The sequence below is a fragment of the Aplidium turbinatum genome, chromosome 1 (genome assembly GCF_918807975.1).
Source record: "Aplidium turbinatum chromosome 1, kaAplTurb1.1, whole genome shotgun sequence".
Lineage (NCBI taxonomy): Eukaryota > Metazoa > Chordata > Ascidiacea > Aplousobranchia > Polyclinidae > Aplidium > Aplidium turbinatum.
In genome coordinates, this window is record NC_137472.1 from 51,596,552 (window position 1) to 51,616,732 (window position 20,181).

A 20,181-nucleotide genomic window follows, 5' to 3' on the forward strand; every position below is an offset into this window, starting at 1 on the left:
GCGAGAGCTACAGGTTATTTAAACAGATAAATTAGTTTTATTTAGAATTTGTCAGTTCTCTCCTTCCCATGTTGTCCATTTCGGCAGCCGTGGCCGAGTGGTTAGCGCGTTGGGCTCGCAGTCGAGAGCCTGCATGTTCGACTCTAGCCACCAGCACTTGCTGTTGTTTCTCTGGGCAAGAAACTTTACGATAATTGCCTCTACCCAGTGATCGATTTCGAGTAATGGGTAGTACCAAATTTAAGTCATAAGTAGAGTAGACAACCGGAATCAGACATTGCAGTCGGCTGCAGCGTGGGTCAGGTGTATGTCGGAAGGCGTACACCGATGCATAGCGCTCAAGTCCACTTTCCCGCAATGCAGGATAAAGATAAACAAAACAAACAAACAAACATTTCTCGGGTGGCATTGCGAACGCATGGTTTCAGAAAATGGAGCTAAGGAATACGGTACAGTAGTAAGATGTTCCGCCAACGGACCACCCTTCTATTTCTAAAAATAAAAGTTGGAAGCACGAAAAATGTTGTTGTGGAGTAGTGATGCAAGCCGCGCCGCGTACGCGGCCGCCTTTACTTTTTCGCCGCCTGCTGCGCCGCGTAAACTTTCAAGTAATACTGGTATCAGTTATGAAACTTCAAATTTAAATAGGAAACACGGATCAGTTTTTTTTCCTTTAACGGAAACCCTAAGCTGGAAAGCTATGCAAATGGCTTGCAAGTTGCAGCTGTTGACAGGGTTGTTGGGGGCTGGCTTGTGAGGGAAGCTGTACGAGTGTTTTTGTTTAATAGCCTAGCTGATAAGCTCAGTTACCAGGCTATAGGCCTAGCGCAACTACATTAGTTATTATAATAGTTAGCCCAGTGAGTTCAGGCTATAAGTTTTTCTCTTGATGTCTTGTCTGCCTGTGTAGTGCGTACGGTACCTACCGTAGTTAATACAACCACTGACATAAAAATTGCATTATTGCTTTCAAAAGTCCTGATACTGGATCCAGGAACATTCTATTTGAAAAAGCATGATGTCTTAGAACTTAGATGCATTGCTGATAAGACAATGTGATCTGGTTAGCCTAGTCAATTAGTGCACAACTGTACCGGTAGGTTATCAGTTATATGCCATGGGTGTTATTTGCCACAATTGACTTTCTAAAAAATAACGCGTTAAAATATTTTTTGAAAATTTTGTAATTTGCGGTGTGTGGTGCATTGTCAAAGTTCCAGATAAATTGTGGTGTGCGGTATGCGGTCTGTTGCGCCAAAAAAGGAGGATGCATAAGCTTTGAGAAAACAAAAAAATATCTGAAAAATGGCCCGTTGGTGAAATATTTCCCTTACTGGTAAAGTTTTGAGGGGTGCGACCTATTTCGTGCCCTGAACACTTCGTACTCTCATTTCGTACCCTGAAAAGATTGAGAGAAAAAAATAAAAAAAAGCAGAAGTTGCTGATCGCAGTTTCCACAAACATTTTAAAATTTTTCCCCTGAAAAGATCGAGGGAAAAAATAAAACAAAGCCGAAGTCGCTGATCACAGTTTTCGCAAACATTTTAAAATTTTCCCCCTGAAAAGATCAACAGAAAAAATAGAACAAAGCCGAAGTCGCTGATCGCAGTTTCCACAAACAAACAAACTGAAAAGATTGAGAGAAAAAAAATAGAACAAAGTCGAAGTCGCTGATCAGAGTTGCCGTCAACATTTCACCTCTCAATGCTACACCGCAGTTTTATTAATACCACTAAATTAATTCTATCGTTAACTATCAGCACCTAGCATTAAAACTTTGTAATTTCATTTTTCTTATTGCCGGCCCGCCAGGCTATTTTCATTTTAAAGCCGGTCCTTGATAGAAAAAAGGTTGAGAACTGCTGTGTTACCGGTAGTTGATTGCTTGCTACCTACAGATTGGGGTAAAAACGAAGCTTCCAAGGAGGCCTTTTAGTAGGCTGCTAGGATAGACATTCAATCCATCAATCAACAAACAAAATTGCCTTCAGAAAAGTTTGGAATTTCAAGTAAATAATAGCTAGAGAGTTTTCCAAAATACACTGCAAACAAAGCACTGAAATGTGGTAATTTTGGAGGAATATGGAGGAAATTTAAACATAGCCGTAGATGTCTGGCACAACACCATCAGGAAATTCATGCTCCAGTGGTCATAAGACGCAAAAATAGCAAAAAAGTTTTACCCCATCATACTTGATTCAAGTGTTGGGTTAGGACAGAGGTGTGCAACATACGGCCCGCGGGCCAAAGAACGGCCCGCGGTACCCATTTACGTGGCCCGCACATTCTTCATCAAGTAGCCCATTATTTTTAAATGCTTTTCACTGTTAGATCGGAAGATGTTGTTATTTGTAACATCATCATTAGCGTGAAGAAAGGCGTTCTTCCCGGCTATCAGCACAAGGCTGATTACTCACTAGCACAGCGAGCTGCAGTGACGCTTCGCTAACCAGAACGGTGTAGCTTCCACGCCAGCCATTGAGACCTCCAATTAAACGTTTAAGTTATTTTGGCAGCCGATTGTAGCATCGAATAGACAGCGATAGACACGTGTTTCGCCCATGAGGCTGGGCTCATCAGTATCGCACCGTATTCTTGCCACTTGAGTAATCGACCGCCGCTTTACCAGTCAGTTTAACTCTTATCTTTGTGGAAAGAAAGAGCCAACAAAACCAGCAGGTGCCAGGGGTAGGTCAATGTGAAGAAAGGCGTTCTTCCCGGCTATCAGCACAAGGCTGATTACTCACTAGCACAGCGAGCTGCAGTGACGCTTCGCTAACCAGAACGGTGTAGCTTCCACGCCAGCCATTGAGACCTCCAATTAAACGTTTAAGTTATTTTGGCAGCCGATTGTAGCATCGAATAGACAGCGATAGACACGTGTTTCGCCCATGAGGCTGGGCTCATCAGTATCGCACCGTATTCTTGCCACTTGAGTAATCGACCGCCGCTTTACCAGTCAGTTTAACTCTTATCTTTGTGGAAAGAAAGAGCCAACAAAACCAGCAGGTGCCAGGGGTAGGTCAATGTGAAGAAAGGCGTTCTTCGATTACTCAAGTGGCAAGAATACGGTGCGATACTGATGAGCCCAGCCTCATGGGCGAAACACGTGTCTATCGCTGTCTATTCGATGCTACAATCGGCTGCCAAAATAACTTAAACGTTTAATTGGAGGTCTCAATGGCTGGCGTGGAAGCTACACCGTTCTGGTTAGCGAAGCGTCACTGCAGCTCGCTGTGCTAGTGAGTAATCAGCCTTGTGCTGATAGCCGGGAAGAACGCCTTTCTTCACATTGACCTACCCCTGGCACCTGCTGGTTTTGTTGGCTCTTTCTTTCCACAAAGATAAGAGTTAAACTGACTGGTAAAGCGGCGGTCGATTACTCAAGTGGCAAGAATACGGTGCGATACTGATGAGCCCAGCCTCATGGGCGAAACACGTGTCTATCGCTGTCTATTCGATGCTACAATCGGCTGCCAAAATAACTTAAATCATCATTAGCGTTATTGACTTTTAGCATTATTACATCATTAGCATTATTGTTGCGTCATTAGCAAGCGTTGTAGAAAACCGCCTTGTTCTTCTGGCAATGATTCAGCAAGGGAACGTTCAAATATTACGTAACGCCTTCGAGGGGGAGGGGGGGGGGTTTATGCAAAGCGTTACGTTAGCGTCACATCGGGGGGGAGGGGGTTCAAGCAAAACGTTACGTAACGCTTTCGAGTACGGAATGGTAGTTTTTTGTGCTGAATTCGTAGTGAAAAAGCGTTACATGGGGGAGGGGGATTGAAAAAAGCGTTACGTTGGCGTTACATGGGGGAGGGGGGGTCAAAAATTCGGAAAAAAAAGCGTTACGTAATATTTGAACGTTCCCTAACATAAATCTTACTTTATGGGTGCAGTGTGGTGAATATATTAATATTTATTCTACAAAAAGCTTAGCATAGTAAAAATGTCTACAAGTAAGAAAAGGAAGGTTGATTATGAAAGGCGGAAGTTCAACAATGAGTGGTGTATAAATTAATTCGTTGTTCAACGCAATCAAGATGTTGCTTGCCTGATTTGTCAAAACACTATAGCAGTAGCCTAATGAAAGAGTACAATATCAAGCGACACTACTGTGCAAAACACTCTGCTAATTATTATAGCATGATGGCATTGCATTATGAGAGCAGTTCTTTTCAAAAATGAAGCTGTTCAAGACAAAATGCAGGAATCAGCTTACAGATGAGCACTTGTCAAGTCAACTTCGAGTTGCCACTTCCTCCGTCAAAGCTGACATTGGCAAGATCTCTGGACAGAGAAGATATCAGACATCTCATTAATCACTCACTCAATGTGTAACGATTGTGTGTACGTTTCCATTAAATAAATTTTTCATATAAATTCATGTGTTATTCGATAGACGGGCCCTCAGCTTCATTATAATTGTACGTTGTGGCCCATTGAGATAAACAGTTGCACGCCCCTGGGTTAGGAGAACATAAGGTTCTCATTGTACCAAGCCTTCGGTAATAACGAAGGTAGGGTGGCCAGTTTCTTTCTGTCGGTCACCTTTTCTGCAGCAATTATGCTCACTTAATTTATTACAGCCTAGGTAGAGGTGAGTGGAGTTCTCAACAACCAACTGAAGCCGGGAGTCAAACAAGGTTTACATGGTTGGAAAGCCAACGTCTTATCCATTGCGCCATCCCACCGAATCAGAAGCTTTGTTAGTCCGATGATAAAGATTCAAAACAAAGCCAATTTACCTTGTCAAAGGTTGGAAGGATCAAGAAAAGGATATATCAATGCCATGCTCAAAAGTTGTAACTTTTTTACAAAGTTACTGTTGTAACTTTTTTAGTTTAGAAAATTTAAAAAATTTAATTTATTTTTTCAGTTTTTAAAAAAATGATAGCCCTTCCTAGCAACTAATCTAATCTCTGTGTCATTGGACATTGGCTTATTTAGTTGACAAGTGTAGTTAAGCCACTTCTTTCAATTTTTCCTGTCATGTAAAATATTGAAGAAGTAAATATTTTGCTGAACACTGATGGCACGAAAAGTAAGACCGATCAAAGGTGAAAGCATAGAGATGGTAAGAAATATTTATGAGATTATATATATATACAATTTGTGATATTGATGATATTTACTTGTATATATGTAATGTATATTATCTATTGTTTTTTTGTTTATGTTTTTTTATACGTATATACTTGTATTCCCAGAGTAAATTGTAGAAAATGCAAAACAAAGTGCTCAATGCACTAGCAGAGCTACCGTAGTGATTACAAAAACTAAAAATGGCTTATGCAAAAAAGTTATTTGCTACTCAAGGTTTCATGCTAAGTGCAATCATCAAGCGCAACACTGAAACACAAAAATAAGCAGGAAAAAGTTGAAATGCAACCAACTGATGAGAGTCATTGAAAAATCATAATAAGATATTTACAATCAAGTGGAAAAATATTGCCAGTTCAAAACCATACAGATATGGATCAAGAAGATGCGACTTATGCCTTGCAGAAAGGGTTTTCATTGCTACAACAAATCCTTCTTCATGCATCAACAAAAGAGACGAAATCAATTCAAATTGCAGACATAGAAATAAATTTAAATTAAAAAGCTATAAATAGTTCAAACCTCTTATACCTTTGCCCGCGTTTTCAAATTATTATTACCCAATTTATGTTGATATGTTATAATTTCGTCATGGGGCAACACTAAAAGGTGGAAACGCAGAAATAAGCGCGGAAAACTGCCAACAGCTCAAGAGAAGACATTTTGGAAAGTTGAAACGATAGTAAAGTACAAGTAGAAGTTAAACAACGACTTTAATTTATTATGAGAAACAACACTTTCAAATGCGTCACATTAGGTTGGCTTTTGAGTAAGCAAAAAACTCAACCAAATAAAAATATATATACAATTACGAAATCTCATATATTTGCTTTTTGTCATAAAATATATTCACAAAATTGTCATTTAGGACTGCATTCTTATTTTTTAGAAGCAAAATGCAAATGTTGTAACATTTCATTTATTCATGATGGACTTATCGCTATGTTAAGCAATATGGACGCCAAGACCGTATTTCCGTGTTTTCTAGATCGGTGTTAAAGCGCTACTTCTGCGGACAATATGCCATTTCACGCCCGGCTTATTTCCGCGTTTCCGAATTTCCGCCTTTTAGTGTTGCCCTTTGTCATGGCATGTCGATATTTTACACTGTTAATTTTCTTCATTTGAGATAACATTCTTACCATTCATTGCTACGTCATAATTAACAATTGTTTGCTATTTTCGCTGGTAAACAATTGTAGGCTTCATCATTTCCGATTTTACTTGATTGCTTTTCATCCGTTGGTAGCATTTCAAATTTTTCCTGCTTACTTTTTATTTTGTTTTTCAATGTTGCGCCTGACGATTGCACCTAGCATGAAACCTTAGGTGGCGCATAACTTAACCATTTTAATTTTTGTAAGGTATATATGCATATTACCTATATATTGTTTTTTGTTTAATGTTGCTTAAATAAGGATTAACAACTTTGTCAGAAAACTGCCAGTTTTGCGTTGTTTACATGAATTCACAAGCTATCTTTAATTTATTTATGCACAAGCCACCTTTGCAGTAAACATGGAGATTGGAGAGGCGTATCATACTTTAGCAATTTAGCTTGTTTGTTTAAGATTGCGGTATGAGCTTGTTTGGAATGTCTGTTGCAACTTTTGGCAATATCTAATGTAGCAGTTTAGCAAACTTGAATTGCAACTGTGGCCACATATTTTTTATTCGATTTCTCCATTCAACTTTGTTCCATTTAATGGAGGGGCGTCCTTTACATGCATTGCTCAAACTCCAAGAGTTGAACTGTGGTTGCTTATTTTTGCCATTTCTTCAGAATTGGTAGCGTCACGGAATGAGCGATTGAGGCGCGCCTTTTTTATTAAACACTTTTTTGTAATTGTGTTTGTTGTGTGTTATTGTGAAGCAAAAAATTTATCCACTAAAAAACAGACAACAACACTCCAAGAAAAAGGGAAAACGATGGTTCAACTCTTTGAGTGTGCGTTTAAACAACGCACTTCAAGAACAAAAGTTAAACCCATTCCAACAAGTTTGGATTTAGTTAGTGACTTCATTTCACATATACAGTAGATTGTGAAACTGTTCAGTTCAAGCTATACGTCAGGGATGTGTGAAAGGAAAACTGCAAACAATATTCAGACCAGTAACTTAAGCTGTTGTGCCCTTTTTCCATTCTCTTTATTTACTTGTTTTGTGGTAGTATGGTTGCTTGATTGACTGACGAATTTAATCCTAAACGAATGCCATTCACTGTGTTGTATTTAACTAAGTCCTACATAAGCAAATTAAGCATGCAAGGGTTTTCGCCCTGTGTTTTCCAGGGTGCTTGGTCAATTACAGTCAAACTGAACTGTATGCAAAACAACATTATTAACATATCACATATCATCAGCATATTATAACATTCATGACAGACTGACATGTAGGACGTAGGTGCACAAATAGTAGATTCTGATTGTTTAGGCTGAAAATCAACTTTGAGAAATCTCTTTCAGAATTCTTGCCCCCTAGAATTAGCTTACTTCAGTAAGAAACCAACGCCTATGTGTAATTGTGTATGGTGTAGCCTACTCAGTATCATCAGCAAGTTGATAAATAAAAACTTATAAAATAAACAAAACAGTTGGCTGTAAAGAAATGATACCAAAATTTTATTATAAAATGTGTAATAGTTTAATGTGAGAAAATCTTGGTTTTCTAAAACATTAAAATAGCATAGCAACGGCATTCAAGTGTAATACATTCAGAATCAAGAAAGAACATCTTGGATTTCCAAAAACATTAAAATACCACCAGACAACAGACCAACAGATGCTTATGGAAAATTGGATTTTGACGCAACTCGAAAGAGAGCAAAGGTTAGCATATTTAGTGACATGGAACCTTAATTTCTAGTAAATATATAATTTATATATAATACCGTACCTACATTTTTAAGGTAATGGAAAAATTGTAATAAATAACTGAAAACTTTATTATTAGTAAATGTCCATATAATGTTGGTTGTTGATAATAATATTAGTATTATATACCGTACTTAAAAAGATAAAGTAACACAAAACTGCTTAATTGACATCATGTCATTTTGCAAAACAATCCAACTGGTGTTCTCATACTGTGCTGACAAAATGATGTTTGAGGCAGAAGATTTTATACTTACATTGACATGATTTTACAATAGCAATTTTCTAATTTTTGTCTGTATGATGCCTATGACCAAAACCTATTTCATATTTGTTTGTGATAAGTTTTTGTAATAACAATCAGCGGAATGGCCCGTTTCGGTGAGTCCGATCCCTTAACGGGGGATTTTTTCAATTTTTTTTTTAAATTATTGGGTACCGTAGCCTAATTATCATTGCCGTTTTAGGGTTAGGAGTTTGGGGTTAGAGGTTAGGAACTCACCGAATCGGACTCACCGAATAGTAGCAGACCCAACAATCAGGGTTGTTTTTATGACAAATTTGAAAAGTCTTACTGTTTTTATCCTGTTCAGCACTATTTCAGGTATTTTGGCGTCAGTCACCTTATTTGTTGAATTTATCTTCAAATGTTTTTGAAATATTTTTCTTGCTTTTCCAATTTTTTGGATACCTTTTGGCAGAAATTAAAGTACCGTATGTTGTGTATCCACTCCTCAAGTTGTTGCAAGTTGGTTGCTTGAAAACAAAAAAAGAATTTGTTACCGTATCATAATAATATTTATGTTGAGCAGTATGTTCGCGTCCATGAAAATACAAAAATGGAAGTATTAGAACATTTGTTGACTAAAGAATGGAAGTTAAAAATTCCAAACATTATAATCTCAATCACTGGAGGAGCTCAGAATTTTAAGATGCAGCAAAATCTGACATGGGAGTTTCGAAAAAGCTTGATCAAAGCTGCAGAAAGTACAGGTAAAGCTTGTTTTAGATTTTTACCTGTTTTAGAAAATAGCAACAGAGTAAACTTAAAAATCCATACCAGTATGGTTGCCTTCTGATGACCCCCCTTGTAGGGTGAAACAAGCTGTCGTGTAAAGGTTTTAGAAAGTAATAACTATATTTGATATTATGACGAAACTTCTATAATTTGTCGTATTAATAGTGTTTCATTGTTTATGTGTCATCAAACGTACTCTAACACTGGTGTTGGTTGCTCAGACTAGTTTTATACTCAAAACTTTCTCTGTTATCTCTTCTGCACACAAAAAGTGCATATTTTAACTTTCTGTCAGCGGTAATTCGACTTTTGTCCCACACAATGTAAACCAATATATTCGATGACATATATATATACCGGTACCTCTCACAACAAACAATTCTGGTAACTATCTTTTGTTGAAAAACGTATGTACAATCATAAGTCCGGTCTGCTACTTATTCAGAGAAATCCCAATTCGTAGACAGCCTTTTTGGGAGAGTTTTAAAATCTCACAGCGGCATCTGTTTATGTAAAGGAATTAGCTTATAATGAGGTTAACCAAATCAAGTTTTTGCAAAAAAGTTTCAACTAAAGAGTAAAGTCTCAACGAAAAAATAAAGCAGATGTCAAACGGCATTGCGTGATTGACAATAGTGGCTAAGACTCAAATGAAGTCTCAGAGAAAATGTCTCAACTAAAGTTGCTAGATATCGCTATAGCTTATTCCCACAAGATATCAGCTAATTTACATCTACCTTACTGAAACAATAACTTTCTCGTTTGCGTGGGTATGGGAAGATAAACACAAAAACCGCCTACCCAAATGTTCCTTACAAATTCTCTAAATAAACAGAAGTCATCGCTGGATTTAAGAAATTACCAAATCGGTTTTCTTCGAAAAAAGCTGTCTCTGAATTGGGATTTTTCCGAACTGGCCTCTCCGAATCGGATTCTTCAAAACCGGTTACTCCATCATAAGTCACGTGAAAACTTTTTTACAGTGGGACTTAATGCAAAATATAAAACTTGGACGTGGGCCCGTGGTATTGTTACTTGGGGGCCTGTGGTATTATTACTCGTTACCCACATCATTTAAAATACACTGTTGTTTGTTCAGTAATTGTTGTTCCACTAGCGCAGGGCTTCCCAAACTTTTTTGTTTGCAACCCCTTTTAGTTTCGAAAATTTTCTGCGACCCTAAACTTACATCGGTACAAATTGCAGTTTGCAAATTAAATTATTTAGAGTAGTTTCAAACTTTCAACAATACAATGTTAGAAACATGCAAACATTAAACCAAGGTAATGAATCTAATGATTCTATAAGCATTAAATTAAGAAGACATGAAACCTTTTTAAATCTTTGCTAACAGATTTTATGTTTCCATTTTTACAATTGATAGATATTTTTTCAAGCTCAATGAGTGCGTATGCATTTCGTTTTAATTTTGAAATGCAAAAAAGAGAATATTCGAACACTTTTGAACGTCCTCAGAAAATAAAATGTTTTTGATTAAAATGTAGAACATATCCTCCAAAAAGAGTACTCGTGGTAACCCTAATTTTGTATGTAACACTAGGCATCTACTTTACATACACGAAACATGTGTACTTGTGACCCCTTGAAGATTTGCGACCCTAGTTTGGAAAGCCCACACTAGCGTTTTCAGTTGGAAATCTGTTACCAGTGCAGATACTTCAGAAGTGCATGGTCTTCGGCTATGCATTTATTGCAGTTCTTTGTCCAGCTCAAAGCAGACTAGCACCAATCTGATGACTGAAAGTCACCCGAAAGTGACACCGACTAAATGTGCTCTAACAAACCTATAGCAACAAAGAGTCCATGTAACATTGTCTAACAATTTTTTTATATTTTAGGCGCGTGGATAATAACAGGCGGAACTCATGTTGGAGTGATGAAAATAGTTGGAAACGCTATTCAAAAGCACACAAGCGTTAAATCTAACCAGGTAATGAAACAGAAAAGTGGTTATGTGACTGCAGAAGAAACTAGTTATCATTAAATGGAATACATGGCCTCTGTGGAACATGAGCGCTCACACTTCACCAGTGTATCTAGAACTACACAGCTTATTAATCAGCGAGTCAATGAAGACCTATTTTACCAGCTGTCGAAACTGCATTGATTGTCGCCTGATCAGGCATCAAAGAGGCTTCCGACAACAATAACTATGATGCTGGCTGCAAACGTCAAGTTGCTCAGCTACACTACAACAGCTAGAGAAATTCACACTCATTTCTGTTGACTACGTTTGCATCAGTTGTAAACCGGAAATGATTTGTTGAATTCTCGTTTTACAAGAAATTGTTTCCACAATGTTTTTATTTTTTCAATTTGTTTCCATATTGTGAAGTAAGCAACTCAATCTATTGCTTTTAGTTTTTGTTACTTATATGTAGTATCTGATGCAAACTGTTGTGTCAAATTGTACCACACATTTTGCACACTGTATGTAGCCATACGTCAGTTTATCTTTAGCATATTTTTTGTGTTGCCAGATTGTTGCTCTTGGTATCGCCACTTGGGGTGTTATTCATAAGCGTGAAAGTCTGCAGAAGACGGGCAAGGTTTGTTGAAATATGCAAAGATAAACGAATTGTCGTCGTGTAGTTTTTTCAATATTTGTTGATGTTGAATCAATAGATGTAAAGTACGGTATAATATTTTATTATATTTAATCTTAGTTGTTATGCATATTTATAATAATTGTAAAAATATATGTAATGTATACCAACTAAGATTGCAATGTATTTTATTAATCACCAAAAGTATGACTTTTGTAACCAGGTTATTTCTTATGAATGCGAGAAATCTCGTTCTCTTGACAAAAACCACAGTCATTTTATCTTGGTGGATGACGGCTCAGTAAAAGAATATGGTCGTGAAATAAATCTTCGTGCGGATTTGGAAAGTTTCATTGGTGAGTTTCAAAATAAATTTCATGGACTTGATTTTATGGATAAACATAGAACCTTTTAAACTTTTTAAGTCATCCATTTTATTTACTACTGTGGATTACGTTTCGCATCCTACTATCTCTTCATAAAATGAGACTTCAAAATTTCAAAAGATTTTGCTGAATAACTAAAGAAATGATAAAATACCACACGGAGTTGAAATACTTACCAGAGTACTTACGCCTCAAACAAATTTGTGACAACAAATGCCCCTTTTCACGTTGATTTAACGTCTGCAGACGTTGAATCAACGTGAAAATTTGCAGACGTCTGCAGACGTTGAATCAACGTGAAAAAGGGCATTTGTTGTCTGGGAAGATTTCTACGTTAGGTAGTTTTTGAGGCTCAACAATTTAGCCAAAAATGTAGCAAATGTTTTAAGCTATGGCATGATGACGGGGTCGGGTCAACCTTGATCTGGCAGTTCATCTGCAGTCAAATCAAGTATGAGAGTTCGATGACCTGAGTTGCCTGACAGATTCCTCGGCGGCCACAAGCCTCCCCATGACGACAGCGTGTTAACCTATGCGTAGAGGTTGTCACAAATGAAAAGTGATATGTGTCACTTGACCATACAGATGGATTAGTGTAAACATTTACCGTACGCCATGTTTTGTTTTTTATTGTTTACGTAACAAATAAAACGAACAATATGAAACAAAACATAGTGTTTGTTAAACGTTTACACTAATCCATTTGTACAATCAAATAACGCATTTCAATTATACTGTAGTTTGATGTTCTAAATGTCAGTTCGGGTTCATTGTTTCCTAAAACCTTCAGACAATTCTATTCACATTTATTCGGCAAAAGAGTACTTTTTCAAATGTCCTATTTTCGGATCTAAATCCACGGTAACTAGCTTCTAGCCTTAATGCTAGTTAGCATCGTTGTGTATTGTTCAAAATGTTCTCTGGAGCTACAGTATTGTTTGCTCTGTATAATATATTTCGTATTTACTCCAATATACAGGGTGGGCCAAAAGTAGGCTTACAGTTATAGAAAGTATGGTTTGGGTCTAAAAGTAAATTTATTGTTTTCATGTTGGTACTTTTAAATTTAACCAGATAATTTAAAGCAAGCTTCATCTGACCAGAGGATTTTGTCCAACATTTTAACTTGTTCTCCAACAAATTGGTCAAAGTTTAATAACTGTAAACCTACTTTTGGGCCCACCCTGTATACAGGATTATAGGGTCATCAGTATTTATCGTTACAACTTAAATTGGTTGGATTTATAAAATGAAGGAAAATTTAGAATTTTTGCAAATGTATTATTGTGGAAAAAGCAATAGAGAGTTAATACACAAAATATTATTCAATATGTCCTCCATCTGCGTCAATAACTAGTTGAAGACGTTTAGGAAAAGCCTTGCATGTGTCACGAATTACTTTCTGAGGGACTTTGGCCCACTCCTTCTGCAGTTTCACCTTCAGAGCTTCCAAACTTTGATGGTGAGTGGCCGAGACCTTGCTCTCAAGGTATGACCAAGGAGATTCAGATCAGGGGAGATGGGGGCCATTCCTCTTTGGGAATGAACTGCGGACATTCTCGGAAAGCCACTCCTGAGTCTTTTTAGCCCCATGTGATGGTGTAGAGTCCTGCTGAAAAGACCAGGGACGTTTTTTGAAGTGCTTCTGGGCCCAGTGCAACAATGCGCCAATGAGGATGTCATCTCGATAGTTTTGCTAGTTCAATTTCACCCCCTGGTCAACAAAAAAGAGGGGTCATTTACCGGACTCTGTCACGGCTGCCCAGACCATCACTGAGGCGGCACATTGTTTCCTTGTCACCACTCGAGATGCTTCATCCCCATCTCTCGACCAAACCCGATCGTTTTGGGTGTTAAAGTGATGTTCAACATCAAATTTCTTCTCATCACTGAAAACGAGATTGGTAGCATGCCATCCTGAATGCAGAAAAGAAAAATCTAGGATCTTTGGAGTTGTTTATCAACAACTTGAGCAGAAAGTTGTTGTTTCTTGGCATGCTTGAATGGAGACATCTTCAGGTTCTTTCGGAGTAAAGTTGACATGGTCCCATACGACACTCTCGACTCTTTAGCCAGAACCTCGATGGATGAAATAGATTGTAACGCTAAATATTGATGACCCTGTATATATATATGAAACAAAGTGTGTATTGGATCCATGGTGTTAGTTCTCGTGTTTATCCTAACCTTAGTGAAAAAAATATGTGGTGGTCCCTGTTAGCCTATATACAACGAGACTGTCCAACAAAACATGAAGTTTTGTTGGACATTCTCGTTGTATAGGCTAACGTACCGGTACTGTAAGTAGACTAACGCACTGAAGTACTGTAAAGCAGATACTTCCAGAAAGTCTTGTTATTATAGCTTTCTATCATTGTTTTCTAGCGAAGTTGGGAGTTCAAGTTGTTTGTGTAATGGTTCAAGGAGGACCTAATACTCTCAAAGTAAGCGTTTTATTTAAGTGTTTTAGAACTTTTTCAATGTATATTTTGTAATTTTTTGGAAATTTTATAGTCATACAGAAGTCTGAGTGCTAAACAGAAATTGTATGACACAAATTAGCTTTCATGAAATGCAACTGACACAAAAGTAATAATTCTTCTGAACACTTTTTTTCGTGACGTTGTTCCGAAGGCTTATTTGCCTTAAGCGCTGCGTTAGACCTGCTTGTTGGCTCTAGGCACAGTTTGTTGCTTTGCTCACGCCTGCCGTAGTTTTTGCTTGCGCCTTCACCTGCGGGAGAGAAGCCTTTTCAAAGAAAAGCAACACTCTTTTGTTTTCTTCATTTTTAGTGCTAGGTTCAGGGTTGAGAAAAACCTGGGTTTTTTGGGTTTTATTTGAAAAAGATGCAAAAAAAGGTAGATTCATACTTACTTCAGCACAAATACTACTTTTTACCAATGAAGCGCCTCTCACTCACAGTACATGCTGGCATAACTCAATAAAACAATGCACTAGGGCTGTTTAACTATGAAGCCTTCTTGCATTTAAATGAGTTTTAGTGTAGTACAAAGTGGCATTACTTGAATTTTGTGTACAGAAATATCCACTGTGTTTTCAATTTATCCAGGAAATTTCCTTCACAATCACATCCTTAAGTCCTAATTTGAAGTTTGTTTTAAGTACCTTGTAGTAATTTGGTTCATTTTTTCAATTTTCTGATAAAAATTGGACAAATATGATGCTCTGGGTTTTTATGTTTTTTTTTGTTTTTTTAAGTGTTTTTTTTTTTTTAAAAACCTGTCACGATTTCTTTCTATCTCTTACCAGGAAAGAGACTTGGAAAGGATTAATGACGTAGTTTAATGGGATATCACCGAAAAGCAGTCAATTAAATGATCGGATAGTTCTACTAGTGAAATGATAATGAAAAGTCTTGAAGGATTTTAACGAATGGTTCAGCACTTCCAGCAACTATTCAAAGTAATAGTAACAGTGAACAGCAATAGATTCCAAGGCTTACAAGTAATCGAGTTTAACGTAATAGCTTCTCATACGACTCTAATTTCAATCACAAATTATATTAGCATCAACTTTGATTTACTCGTATTCAATAACTTCAACTCTTGATCAACAATAATCTTTGCGTCTGTTACCAACTACCACTACTACAACAATAATCTCTCATAATACAACTCTCAATTAATAATTACGCAAATTACACCACTATTTATAGCAGGTTGTTTGGTCTAGTAACTTCGAGAAGGTTACGTAATGTTACATCATAAGAACTCATTGTTCTGTCAAGTTGCACTACACGTAAACAAGCAAGTTAAAGAAGCTTCCAGATTTGCACGTAGGGTAGAATGTTTTAGAAATACGTCACATAATAAAGATTTTGCAATCAGAGGTCACCACAGGACAGTAACCGATAATAACATATCGCTCAAGAATTCCACAATCAAAACAGCACGTTCGGTCAACATACAAAGCAGCCCATCGCGAGGCCTTGCACAATGATTGTGACAAAACCCTACCCGTGTTTTTTTGGGGTTGGGTAACATACCGACAACCCTGGCTAGGTTAGATGCCGTCCGGATGGCTGTGACTTACTGTAAGTTCAATAATTTAGTGTTCGGTGTGAAAATCTATTTTTAATCCTATTTCTGTAGAAAAATAAAGAAAGTTGGTTATGTTGTGAAGTCTGCCTGAATGGGATGGGGAGACTTATTGAACAAGCTCCTCGAGCATAGCAAGTGTCCTTCGATAGCCTTGAGTAATGCTCCAGACGTACCTACCAAACTAAACTTCTTTATACATCCTTTCTCAGCTATTACTTTAATATTTTTTTTGTAATTTATCGCAGATTGAAAGTAGTATTGAAACTTGCACTTTTAAACAAACAAGCTTCTTAAACTTGTAAGCAGCAGCATCTTCCCCATGAAAGTTGACCACCATTCCTTTAATTGTCGATTGCTCTTCCTTTTCTTTCAAAATTGATTACATTAACAATAAACATGAACCATTTTTGAAATATTTGAATTATTATAGCACTACTGTATCGACCCGGAATGGCCCGATTCGGTGAGTCCGATCCCTTAACGGGGGATTTTTTCAATTTTTTTTTTTAATTATTGGGTACCGTGGCCTAATTATCATTGCCGTTTTAGGGTTAGGAGTTAGGGTTAGGGGTTAGAGGTTAGGAACTCACCGAATCAGACTCACCGAATCGGACTCACCGAATCGGACTCACCGAATAGTAGCAGACCCGTATCGACCAGTTACAATATTGCAGAAAACATTTGTATCTGTGCTTGTGCATATTAATCATTTCAGACTGTTAGCAACGCCTTGTGTCGTGGGACTCCTGTTGTTGTAGTCGGTGGTTCTGGACAATGGGCTGATATTCTGGCCATTATTTGCGGTGAAAACTCCTCAAATACGGTTACTGAAAAAGACATTTCAAAATTGCTGGCAGGTATGCGTTTTAGTTTAAGGTGTGTGGACTATGAACAATAATTTGTTTTTAGTCTAATTGTTTGCAATTTGACTGCGCAGTGCTCATCACAACTTATGTTAAGCAGTAGACACTAGACATATTAAATTATTTGCGTGATGATTTTAGCTGTTGTCTGATTTTGCTATACTGTAAAGCTGTGAGGTGTATTCCTTGCATATATGTTTAGCTATAATAGTATTATAAAAGACCAGCAGCCAGCGACGTTCACCCTTGGTTCAGTTTCTGTTCACAATACAGTACTGTTCCATTGATATCCAGCGATATGTGAGTAGTGAGTACTCATGACTTGGATGGCTGTCGAGACGATTTTGTTGGGGCTATTTTTCATGACCTCACTATGCACTAGATCACTTTTATCTATGTATGCAGTATGTGTTAGTTACTGGTTGGTGGCTGGTTAAGTGTTAAAGACAGTTTTCTTTTGATTACATAAACAAAAGAGTTAAGAATGAGATGTCTTCTAAACGATTAACTGTGTAAAAATGTTTTTTTTGTATATTTCAACAGAGCAAGGAATGGACAATGAGATATCACCTGAAAACCTTTCCCTGTGGACTAACTGGGCAAAGGAGTGTGTCTTTCACAAACGTCTTGTCCATATTTTCAGTCTAGACAATGTTGAAGCCATTCACGATCTGGACGTTGCTATTTTACTGGCAATATTAGCCGGTAAGAGAATAATTTTTTTCTGCTCTTTTGTCTTTAATCAAGTTTTTTTTGCTCGAAAAACCATCTGCTTTGTCCGAATTTGTTGGCCTTTGCATCTTACCCAACATTGAACGCTGCTTTTGCCATAAACAACTTCTAGCTAGCGTGTTCTGCCACATTGAGCTGTGCAGAAATAAATTTGCTTCAGTTGCCATGTGTACTGTGTAGTCTACTCTGAGGTTCAGAGAAAAAAAAACAAACATGCACATTGTCCAAATGTCCACCTTCGCAAAAGCGAAACCACTTCCTATGAACCACATTGTTAAAGCTCTAGGGATGTGAGTCTGATTGGAAGATCAACCACTTGGCATAATGTGAAACCGATGTCTGAAGCACATCGAAACACTGTGTGGGTGCATTGCTATTGGTCGTGGTTGAAAAGGTATTTCTTGTTGTTTTGACGCTTGGAGTCACATTACGTTCATACACCCATGAAGCGTTGCAGGTAGTGCACAGAAACAAAGTTAGTATTACTGTACCACATTTAAAAAGTCTTTGGTATGACCTGACATGGTATTGAACCCATGCCTACCGAACTGATTCAGAGGCGAACACACTAACCAGTAATCACTAAGCCGCCGAGCGGAGCGTTGGACATACTTGGGAAAACTGTCAACCACTGCAGTTTTTTTAAATTAAATCTTATAGATATTTGTTATAAATTGTTATGCGTTGCAGGCAGTGCACAGAATCAGGAAGCTAAAGCTGAAAATCATCTTGAATTAGCACTGAACTGGAATCGAGCTGACATTGCCAGTTCTCATATATTGACCGACGATGCTCAAATCGAACCTGCAGTGATGTTGAATTTTTTTGAAACAGCCTTGATTGAGGTACCGTGTCGAGTTTTTGCGTTTTCTTTTGAATTTATTGCTTGTTATGACGCATGAAAGTGATCATGTTGTGAATAGGGTGTTTTTCTTGTCCAATTTCGTAGCTCTGGTACAAAGGTGCCATTGCTGGATGGTCATGAAGTGGTGTTGTTCAGGGAAAAGACAACTTCATCAAGTTATTCCTTGATCATGGATTAGAACTTCAATCTCATTTTAATAGTGACAAGATTCTTGAACTTTACAAGAAGATGCCAAAGCACATTACATTTTGTAAGATATTGCATCTGGAGAACATGAACGATATCAAAGAAGCCGACGTTTTTGGGTGATTATTATTGATTTGCTTCATTAGTTTATTTAGATACTATTAGTCAGTTTCAAAAACAAGAATATGTTTAGAAAATGAACCAGCAGAAGTATTAACATTGGTTATAGTGCGCACCACAAACTCACGCTTTGTCATCCAGAAACTAGATTATAAACAGACATAACTCAGCAACAACACTAGGCTACATTTAACATTATAAAAACAAAAAAACAATAAGCTAACGTTTTCGACTAGTCATATAGCCCTTTTAAAGCCTATAAAAAATATTTTTTAAAAGAAATACTAAAGAATAATACACTATCACAGAAAAAATATGGTCAAATTTAAACATTTGAGAAACTTGCTTAACAAGCTCACACAAAATGATAACTGAAAAATCACAACGGGTCAAGTATTTGCTGCGTAATTTTTACAAATACAGTACTACAAACTACAAATCGTTTGACATTAACAATTTGAACCAACTTTTCAAATTGTCCAGAATTTTCCAAACGATTCCATATCTTCGATGTGGCTGCCTAGCTTGCGTAGGGTATTGCATGCAGCGTGTTTCGAAAGTCATTGTTTTATTCATAAGAACCTTATGATTTTATAGATGTTGTACTGTACAGTGACTTTCTTCCTAGACACTCTGCATGCTCCACATTTCGCATGCTGTCTCAGTTAATGATGATTAAACATGTTATAAGTTATCAAAATATGGTTTTAGTGTTCTGTTATCATGTGGTTAATTAACTCATGCTGACTCCTTCGGCTATTAACAGAACAGCTCCTCTAACGCCACCTCTAAACATGCCATCCTATATGTGCAGTGTTGTGCACTAAGTAAGTTTCTTTGCTGATGCATTGACTTCATCTTTTTTTCTGCAGAGCATTAACAGAACTCTTAGGCCCACTTTTTAAGTGCGAGGAATTCAAAAATTCTAAGGAAGGAGTAACTTCACAGGTAAGCTTTGAGGTGAAAGTGGCGATATCATATCTCTGTGGATGGGAGAAGTAACTCACAAAGCTATCAATGCTTTCATTGCGGCAAGCAAGTGTGTGAATCTAGCTATTTAGCTACGAATGTACAAGTAACCCAACAAGGAATTTGTTTGATCTTCAGCGCTTTTTAAGATAATTCGTCGCATAGTTTAGTTATATACTGAGGTAGCTGGATAGATCTTGTTTGTCTCATTTTGTTCATTCTATTCACGCTTTCTGAGCATACACAATAAAATGAAATCCCATGTAGAGCACTTAATTACCATGTTAGCTGGAACTGCTCGTCAGAACTCTTGGCGATTATACTTTGCTTCAATGATCATAGACCTACAACAAAGCATGGTGATCCTCGCCTTTGAAAGATTCGGTTTCGAACCGAATATAGAAAACTTTCTCTACTTTTCTGCTTGTTATCTTA

At 37.4% G+C, this 20,181-nt stretch overlaps 1 protein-coding gene across 1 annotated transcript in view; it reads left to right on the forward strand.

Moving 5' to 3' along the window:
• The first annotated feature begins 5,015 nt into the window (after positions 1–5,015).
• Positions 5,016–20,181, forward strand: part of LOC145766942 (transient receptor potential cation channel subfamily M member-like 2) — a 32,604-nt gene continuing 17,438 nt past the window's right edge. The window contains exons 1-12 of the mRNA XM_082578656.1: positions 5,016–5,080; positions 7,824–7,934; positions 8,792–8,972; positions 10,857–10,948; positions 11,499–11,567; positions 11,788–11,920; positions 14,336–14,394; positions 16,727–16,868; positions 17,418–17,579; positions 18,297–18,451; positions 18,607–18,776; positions 19,650–19,725. Coding sequence (XP_082434782.1) covers positions 5,036–5,080; positions 7,824–7,934; positions 8,792–8,972; positions 10,857–10,948; positions 11,499–11,567; positions 11,788–11,920; positions 14,336–14,394; positions 16,727–16,868; positions 17,418–17,579; positions 18,297–18,451; positions 18,607–18,776; positions 19,650–19,725 — 1,395 coding nt within the window. The 5' untranslated portion in view covers positions 5,016–5,035. The remainder of the gene's footprint in view (positions 5,081–7,823; positions 7,935–8,791; positions 8,973–10,856; positions 10,949–11,498; positions 11,568–11,787; positions 11,921–14,335; positions 14,395–16,726; positions 16,869–17,417; positions 17,580–18,296; positions 18,452–18,606; positions 18,777–19,649; positions 19,726–20,181) is intronic.